This window comes from Rhipicephalus sanguineus, chromosome 3 (assembly GCF_013339695.2).
Source record: "Rhipicephalus sanguineus isolate Rsan-2018 chromosome 3, BIME_Rsan_1.4, whole genome shotgun sequence".
Taxonomy (NCBI): domain Eukaryota; kingdom Metazoa; phylum Arthropoda; class Arachnida; order Ixodida; family Ixodidae; genus Rhipicephalus; species Rhipicephalus sanguineus.
The window spans coordinates 145,377,004-145,386,282 of NC_051178.1; the positions used below are offsets into that span (position 1 = coordinate 145,377,004).

The following is a 9,279-nucleotide window of genomic DNA, read 5'->3' on the forward strand; positions in this document are numbered from 1 at the left end:
TCTTTTTTGAGGAGTCGCTCGTCCCGCGGTTTTGATAGCGGCGAAAGGCGAAACTACGTTTACGCTTAAATTATTATATTGCGTTTATATTTGCTGTCTTGCTTTATACTACTAAAGAGTAAAATTAAATTCAAAAATAATTATTTTTAGTTATATGTGACAATTATTTAATTATAAATTATACGTAACTTCTGGAAAGGATGACGTCATTACACTTTGTCAGTAATCTGCAAAAGCACGGCCTTTGAGATTTTCATTTGTAGCTGGGCTAGTTGTTTTCGCTTTTCTGGCTGGTGTCAGTGGTTGTTTTATATACTTACACGAAAGTACCCGAAGTAATTAACAAGAAAGCTGCTTGCTATGATTACTTCAAGGAAATTCACGCATCCGTTGTAAAGACAGCCTCCTTTAAGTAGGGATCTCTGACGTCATATAGGGAGTATGCACTGAAACTGAGCCGCAATGTGGCGCTGCGGTGCCCCGAGCTGGGCGCCATTTTTGCGGTTCTCGTGCAGCAGCCGACCCATGCTTGCTACTGTGTTTGCTGTGTGTACGCGCTAGGTGTTGTGTGGTGTTTCCTTGCCTTCCGTGTAATCGCGTGTTTCATTAACGATAGTACGGCGTTGGAACTGTCCCCTACCACTGCGTGTTGCACGGATCTAGTCATTTGCCTGGCAAGCGATCGCCGTGTTGCTGCAGTGAAAAGATGCTGCTCAGCGACTACGCCAAGTCGCTGTCTGATCCCGAGCGCAGGAGATACCACATCGAAGTCGCAAAATGCGGTAGCGACGACCCCTTCGCGCTTTCTGATGACCAGTTCACGAACGATGTTGGCTGCTATCCCAGCGTAGACCGTGCGGATATCAACGATTATCTTGTTCACGGGACAAGTTTCGTGACGCGGGAGCAGCTTAAGAGCTACAAATCCTTGGAGGCTCACAATTATGTCACAAGCGGCCTCGTGGAGCCACCAAGGGTGAAAACTCTTCGTGATGGCAACATCGTCGTTGTTTCAAAGGTAGGCTGTTGCTCGCGCTTCTTTTAGCGTGCGTTGTGGACTTGTAGCCGAGATTGAAGTTCGGCGCCCAGTCGGGATTGGCCTCATCCATCGAATAAGCTGGTCTTCCTGAAATGGAACGTACACAGCCTGCAGTGCTGTACGTAAATTATAACGCCGAGGAGACGCATTTTATGCTGCTGCCGCGCTCACCTGTGATGAAATGCGCCCCGCAAACGCGGTAGTGCGTCGCCGATTCGTCCAGGTCTTCGCGACGAATTCTGCTCAGCCATAGAGCTCTCCGCTTTGACGACAGCTCCGTTGTCTTCGCACACTGTCCTGATATAACTTTCGGCACGACATAGAACCCTACCCGTTGAAAGTCCTCGTCGTTGGGGCTGTTTTTGTGCGGTTGGAGCAACCGTAAACAGCGCAGTTCACCATAGCCGATTGACGCAGCTCGACGCGCAACAACGTCCTGCGGCTTGGGCACTTTTACAAGTCCATGCAACACGCAGTGGTAGGGGACAGTTCCAACGCCGTACTATCGTTAATGAAACACGCGAGTACACGGAAGTCAAGGAAACACCACACAACACCTAGCGCGTACACACAGCAAACACAGTAGCAAGCGTGGGTCGGCTGCTGCACAAGAACCGCAAAAATGGCGCCCAGCTCGGGGCACCGCAGCGCCACATTGCGGCTCAGTTTCAGTGCATACTCCCTATAAACGAAAGGTATAATTTAATTTTTAGTGAAATTATGAAGTTGGACTGCGCCCAATAAAAGCGTAATTTAACCTTGTTATTTTCAGACTTAATTTACTAGCGCGAGTATGACTCACGCAGTGTAGCACTGAACACTCCGAGGCCGTTGAACTGTGGTACAACATTATCGGCATTCAATATAATATAGAACTTTATCCAAAAAACGTAAAAGGTAAATAGTACCAATTTAGTAATTCTGTACTAAGGTGTTTTTGGTTAGACACGCGTAAACAAAAATATGTTTTCTCGCACTTGGTGAGTTTCATAACGCAGCTGGCAACGCTGAACCAAACGCGTCGTCTTTTCGGTCAAGAGCCGCTGTACACGTTGTCACGGTATGTAACAAGCTCTCTCAGTAGCACGCGCTTTTTCGCGTCCGCAGCAGCTATCCCTACCTCTGTTGCTCAACTTGCCTACTTATTTCACTGTCAGCGCATAAACTTCACGGTAAGAGTTTCGTAAATGCGTTCGATGTTTGCAATTTTCGCCCTTTACCGGATGCGCCTGCCCATGATCGCTGTGTTTACTCGTTGAAAGAAAACGGCCTGCTGTCAATCATCAACCTGGCCTCTCTACTGTTCTCTTTAGTTAGTAGACTAAATAAAGCCCGAACAGGATGTATAAATATGGAAAACTGAGGCTTTTCGACCGTCTCAGATATCTCAATCTCTCGGTCCACCCACTGTATTTGCTCTAGTGAGGAAGTCAAGTGCATATTCCCTGGGAATGTGCATTTGTCGCTGCGTTCTTATTGATCCTAATAATGCTGACATGTTTGAAATGGAAAAACTAGAACTAAACAAGCCTGGCAACTTTTGCCCAACCGCTGATGATATAGACGCATTGCTACTTTCGCATGCCGAAACCATCCGACTGAGGCACGTGCTTCATTTCACGGAGTATGTTGAATGATTCAGCATCGATCATATGAAAGCTTTATTTTCTTATCGAATTCGCCAGCAAAAAGTAAATGACCTTGCCTGTGTAGTTTTGTGTGCGTGCTAACAAGTAGTTGCCTTCGTTTAATGCGCTCACGTCTCGCTCAAGAAGCATGGTTCGCGTGAACCGAATGTGAGTTACCGAAGTTTGACAGCTGGAACCTTTTGAAGTCCCTATGTACTTTTGTAATTCGCGTGATGGCGAAATTCGCGTCTCTAGACTAAAGTCATGCTGCGGTGAAAGTGGCCTTTAGGAACGATACTTAAGTGCCACCCAAACGAGTTCCAATCACTCCAGGTTGCATGAAGACGCTCATCTGTCCACGAAGTTTGCTTGGTACACATGAGCTGTATAGGCTGCGCACGACGTTTATCGATGTTTTATTTTTGTTTTCTTTTGCAGTTTTCGTACAAGTTTTATTCAAGGGCACCATGTGAATCCCGCCAATTTGTACTTTCGATCATTTATTCCTTGATTGGGGCAGGATATCGCAAAGGAACACACAACCAGTGCGGCAGTGCCCACTGCATGGAGTTCCAAACTGTTGTCACCAAGTGCTCCTGAGTGCTGTTGCGATTCTTAAGAAGCTGTGAAAACAGTCGCCATGAGCAGGTAGCAAGGCTGTAGCAATCTTTCCAAACGATGTCAATTACGTTTATCCTTAAGCTTTAAGAAACATCGCTATAGATTATCTGTTTAATGGTAGGCAGGGCATGACAGTTTAAAATATGCATGAAATTTTAACATAGAACGGAATTGCTGCACTGGAGTAAGCAAATCTGACGGCTGTGTTGGAATTGAGTGATACAGTTCTTTCGGCTTACCTAACTCCACACATTTTTGTGCTGCGGTTGCTGCATTCTGTCTTCTGCTTACTGTCAGGTGACTAAGCACCGTCTTTCACTTTGTCACTGCAGATGCTGAGAATCCTTGCTGGCGTTGTCTGCCTGTTGTTGGTCCACGCAGCAGAGGAAGAGGTCACAGAAGCACGGTTACTTGTACAGAAGCGGATACTCAACAAATTTCTTGTTGAGGGCAAGGACATCATTGTTGACTACAACATCTACAATGTTGGTGGGAGGTAATGCACTTTTGCTTGCCTGGCCACCTGTGGTCATTTTGTTTGACATTAATGTTGCAGATGTGTGTGGAGCTAGCAGACTTTTATTTGATTCATGCTTCTGCAGTAGCCTGAAAGAAGTGGGAGAAATTGGGCGCTGTGGCTAATCTAATTGATCGGCCCTGTAGCTCACAGTTTCGCAATGTCCAAATTAAATTTAAATAACTTGATGCTGTGTGTTTGAATAGCAGTTCTTAAAAAAGGAAAATGTGTTAATTAGTTGTCAAAATGTATAAGTAGTGCTGGGTAAATAAGGTACTGAAGTGGTCTGCTATTCACTAAAACATTTCTGCATGACAATGAGGCCATTATGGATAGATTATCCTTGCATCAAAGTGTGAAGAGGTTCAGTAGACTTGCGATAAGTTCAAATAATAAATAATATCTGGGGTTTAACGTCCCAAAACCACAATATGATTATGAGAGATGCCTGCGATAAGTTCAATTGCTTAGATGGGCACTTCTGGATAGATGAACATTACTAACTCTTCATGTAGGTTTCTTGTGTCATAATAAACATGTTGAAACTGTTCAGGCTGTTTGCTGGGAATAATAATTTAATGCATCTTACAAGTGTTGTCCTTTTGCCTCTTACAGTGCGGCCTTGGACATTAAGTTGTCTGACAACTCCTTCAATCCTGCATACTTTGAGGTCACCAGCGGTCTTCTGAGCTTCAAGCTGAACAGGCTTGCTCCGTATCCTTCATTAAAAGTAGCTTGCATGGTAGTTACTGGTGTGCAGTGTGAAAATGGAGGCAACAGCAGTGTAAAATGCCATCATGAGCACTTTCGAGTGGAATTTCCCAAGCCTGGCCATCTCTAGATTATGAACATGTAATTGTACTGCTTGTTTACTTGGCCTGTGGGTGAAAAGTGCATTTAGTGAATAGGATGATCTTGCCATGCTTCCAGCAAATGTGTGGACTTTACAGGCACCATGCGGACTCGCTAAGCTTGTACAGTGGAACCTCATTAATGCATACCTGCCGGGAATGCCACATAACTACGCACTAAATGGTAGTACGCATTAACCACCAAGTGAAAATTTGCATCTCCTCGCGTATGCCATCGCCGCCAGCAAAGAAATAAATACAGTGCCACAGCAAATATTGCCTAAAGTACCCATTGCAAAGCCTTTTCTTTCTCTTTGCCAAAGTGGAGAAAAGATTCTGGTACTCTCGCACGACCGTCCGATAGCGCGCGTGGCGACGCGAAGGAGCATTTCGGAACAATTACCGATCGACATAGTGACAGAACGGACAGTGTCGGCTTTCCGCGATATATGTGCGTGCGTCTGTACTGCGATCTGCTCCTAAACGAAAACTGACGCAGTTCCAGTGAAACGAGGTACGGCTGCGTGGAGCCGATCGTCTCCTGGCTAGTTACGTGCAGCGCGTCGCCTTCTTGGCTCACGCCGTCACTGCTGGGCCGCTTGCTGTACCTCACGCGCGCATTTGCCGTGGGAGTGTTCTTCGTACCCACTTCGCTCCAGACCGTGCACAGATGCGGACGAACTTCCTGCAAGCGATGCGCACTTCGCGACGCTCTAGCGGTCCTGGCAGTGGACGGAAGCGCGTTTGGGTGGTCGCCCAATAAAAGCGTGCAGTATGGTTACAACAGCGCCACGCTTACTGTGCCGTACGCTTGCGTTTAGCGTGATAGCGTCAATGCAAAGAGGTTTCACGTCGCCCGTGACCAGCAACGCACAACTCCGCAACAGCGAGCTGCTTTCGTTTTTACAAAGCGGCGCGCACTTGAACACGGCCCCGCACAACGACGCGGCAGAGATCGGCGGCCCAGCGCGTGCAGGTTATCGCCTATTAAAGGTGTGCAGTAGTCTTAAAGTAGTGCTGCGCCGCACGCTTGCCCGAGCAGATATCTGAAGATACCTATTGTGATAAGGTTGCCGGCGATAAGTCATGCTGGCGCGTTCGTCGGTGGCCGCCGCCTCACCTTCGTTCTTTCTCGATGCTTACCCGCAATGACGTCGCCGCAATTGCGCGGAGGTCGGAATCAGTGATCGACCAATGTACGACCACATTGGTCGATCACTTGAAAAGACAGTTGGTCTTTTCAAGACCAACTGGTCTTGAAAAGACGGAAAACCTTTGGCGGCACATTATGGCCTCTGGAAGTTCAGCGGCGCAGCGAAATTTTATGCCACAAAAAGTTATCGCGGTACGCAGGGTACGCACTAAGCGGTAGGCGTAGGACGAAGCACTACGGCTTAAGCGGTCAGCGAATGCATTAGGCTCTATGAGACTCGGTTGGGGATTCGTCACAACTACGTTTTAACCGTCAGTACGCTTAAAGCGGGTACGTATTAACGAGGTTCGACTGTAGTCCTTGGCGCTTTTCTCTGTGCTTAGCTTTGAGACACCCTTGCTATCAACATTACTACGCTAATATAAAAGTGCGACTATCTATCAAAGTGTGATAGCTAGTCACACTTTGATAGTGGTTTGGTAATGTTGGTAGTGTTTTGCATATGTTGATTGTATTGTGCTATAGTTAATGAGCCTGTGAAGGAAGACTGCTTAACTGGTAATTTTTTCAAGTGCATTCAACCAATTCCCATTTACTATGCCAAATGGCTGCAGCTGTAGTATTTGACAGTTTTACCAATAGCACTTGTGGCAGCAGTGGTATAGTGAATGAAACTTGCCGAGATTTTGAACAGCAGGCAATGAACAGTGACCTTTCACACGATGAAAGGCACGGCACATTTCCTCTCCGCTTGGGCCGCAATAGTCGGCTTCCCTTGCACTCGAACGTATGACGTGCAGGGCGATTTTATTTCTTTTGGATACGGAACCTCACAGCACGTGGAGTACTCGTATCACAATAAAATTTTCAAATTAGGTGCTTGCTAGAGTGGGTATAAGTTGCCTGCAGCATGTGTGTGGATTATGTTCAGCGTGTACGGTGGTCTTCTTTAACTAAAGCACACAGTGGCAGCAATGTCACTCACACAGTCGTCATCAGGCCTCTGACATTCGGCTTCTTCAACTTCACAAGTGCTGATGTTTCCTACAGGACATCTGAGGACAGTCAAGAGGTCCAGGTATGCCTACCATTTATTCAGCTGCCATATTTACTCAAAAAGGAACTTCATTGTACATGATTTGGCCCTAATTGCAATACACAACTAATACATAACTAACGAGTTTTAAAGGAGTAGTGACATCAACTTTACGCATATCATGTTCTCTGCGTCCACATGTAGTTATCGATCCCCTAGTAACGATTCGCTACTGATAATGCAAAGGAGGGACGAATAAATATTTGTAGTATTGATTAATAGGACCAGTACCGAGTGTGATTCAAAATGGGTGCCAAGCCCACCAATTTGCAGCACTAGCAGCGCTGCCGCACGGTCAACTTCCGTGTTCATGTCCCAAAAAGGTCCCACCTGATCACGTAGCCACACAAAACGGTGATGCGATTTTCAGCTATTTCGTCTGCTAGGCGCGCATGTGTAGTCGTGTATTCGTCACCACCATTGTTGTCGTCGCCGTCATCAGGGTCTACAAGTGATGAAGAAAACACAGGAATTGGGAATTGCTGCAATCCTACGCAAAGAAGCAATTCTGAAATCGACACTGGTCTGAGCAGTGATGAGGAGGCACCTGGAGGCACAGCACTTGGGCCATGCTGACTGGCAATAACGCAGAACAGAAAGAAAGGTTGTGGACCGGACAGGCGCTCCTATCCTGTCCACAAAAGTAAGCAGTCTGGTGGCTAACAACAACAAACAATTTATTAAAGGTGAAATATGTCCGCTTTGCTCAGAACTCCATTCACGTCTGCCGATTCTTCTATTATGCCGGGCTCGCCTTCTTTCACCGCCCATCCACACATACTCGCTGTCAACGCTCTGTGTGTCTCGTCCCCAGCCAGGCATCCGTGCTGGCACGTTTCACCCGTCACCATCAACCTCCAAAGAGCAGCAGAGTCTCTGGGTGCATAAAGCCAACGTACAGTGCATCGCGGAGACACGTGGAGAGACGTAAATTGCATGCGCAGTCCTACCTGGAAGCTTTTATGAACGACCTTTGGAGCTCTCCGCAAGAAAGACATTCCTTGTTGCGATACTTGAAACGCCACTGGTGTAAGTCACGCACAATTGTTTCATAGCATGCTGGCACGTAATGCAATTGAGAATGTCCCTCCCAGTTATCACACTCTGATGACCATACGACAAACCATTCGAAGCGGCACGGCAAAGACACAGGACTTCAGAGAACCAACCCAGACAATTGAAGTGAAGCCGCTGCCAGTTGGCACCACGGTGACAGCACCGAGATTGTTGACGTTATCGTTACTAGCACATCGTCACTCAGCGCCTGGGGTGCGGCCTGGGCGCCCGCTGAACGAATCATAGTACTGTTGATGTCGCAGGGTGCTGAACGCTCTGTTGATCCTTCGTACGCTGTTTGCCTTCGAAATAAAATAATTCTACGTAAGGGACGCAATTCATACTTCACTCAAAAAGCTTTTGCATACTAAGCTATCGATTGAAGGCCACATCTCAAGCTTGAAATTTTATGTCACTGCTCCTTTAAGTGCGCAAGCATATGTCAACTCAATGAAAGAACTGTGCATCCATTCAGATTAACTATAATCTGCAACTGTGTGTTCAGCGGTCACATTAAAATAACGTGTGTGTGTTTGCTTTCAGTTTGCCCACACCGCTGAGCCGGGTCAAGGTGGAATTATGCCAGTGCGTGATTTTGACAGGAAGTTCTCACCCCACGTGGTAAGTGGCTTTTGAAATACAAGTTATTCTTGAAGCTGCTGGCATCATATCACCTTTGTTGCTTGTATAAAATTTTGCCGCTGTTGCAATTAATGAGATTATAAAGACTGATATACACCTTGATGTGGTGATATTCACAGAAATACTGCAAGTAACTTTTTATGGGCGAGCTTAGTATTTCAAACTTCCGACTTGATATGAAGTTTCAGAGCAATCAGGAAAATAAAAATGTGATGTGTAGTGTGACATACGATATTATTCAACAGGCTAAAGTCGTGTGAGTTGTCCCATGTCTCCTAGAAAATTGCGCCATTTGTGGTGTTTAGCACCAGTCATATAAAGGATGTTTGTCTATTTGCAACAGTGACCCCAAAAACAGCATTCTAAAATGTTATGCCAAGTGTGCTTCACATGTGCCATTAATTTAGAGCAATGCCCTTGTGTGTTAAAGTGAGTTGAGCTTTGTTAATCTTTTGCAGACCGACTGGCTTGCTTTTGCCATCATGACACTGCCATCTCTTGGAATCCCATTCGTGCTTTGGTTCAACAGCAAGTCGAAATACGAGAACATTGTGAAGCAGTTCAAGAAGCACTAGGACACTTATTTGGGGGGGGGGTGTGGAAGGGTGCATTGTGGTACCTGTTGTTTTTTTTTCTTTTTGTCCCTCGGTGTTTTTGTATTAAAATACAAAATGTA

General features: G+C 46.2%; 1 protein-coding gene across 1 annotated transcript; it reads left to right on the forward strand.

The window, feature by feature from the left end:
- The first annotated feature begins 2,072 nt into the window (after window positions 1–2,072).
- On the forward strand, window positions 2,073–9,279 carry LOC119387373 (translocon-associated protein subunit beta). The gene is made up of 6 exons (XM_037654743.2): window positions 2,073–2,211; window positions 3,621–3,784; window positions 4,421–4,519; window positions 6,776–6,887; window positions 8,505–8,582; window positions 9,062–9,279. The coding sequence occupies exons 2-6, from the start codon at window positions 3,621–3,623 to the stop codon at window positions 9,176–9,178; spliced, it is 570 nt and encodes a 189-aa protein (XP_037510671.1). The 5' UTR covers window positions 2,073–2,211; the 3' UTR covers window positions 9,179–9,279.

Excerpts from the sequence above, each read along its gene's own strand:
- LOC119387373 (XM_037654743.2), top strand. The coding sequence starts at position 3,621 with ATGCTGAGAATCCTTGCTGGCGTTGTCTGCCTGTTGTTGGTCCACGCA. Across the intron at positions 4,520-6,775 it reads AAGCTGAACAGGCTTGCTCC|TGGCAGCAATGTCACTCACA; the intron begins GTATCCTTCATT and ends TAAAGCACACAG. Across the intron at positions 8,583-9,061 it reads GGAAGTTCTCACCCCACGTG|ACCGACTGGCTTGCTTTTGC; the intron begins GTAAGTGGCTTT and ends AATCTTTTGCAG.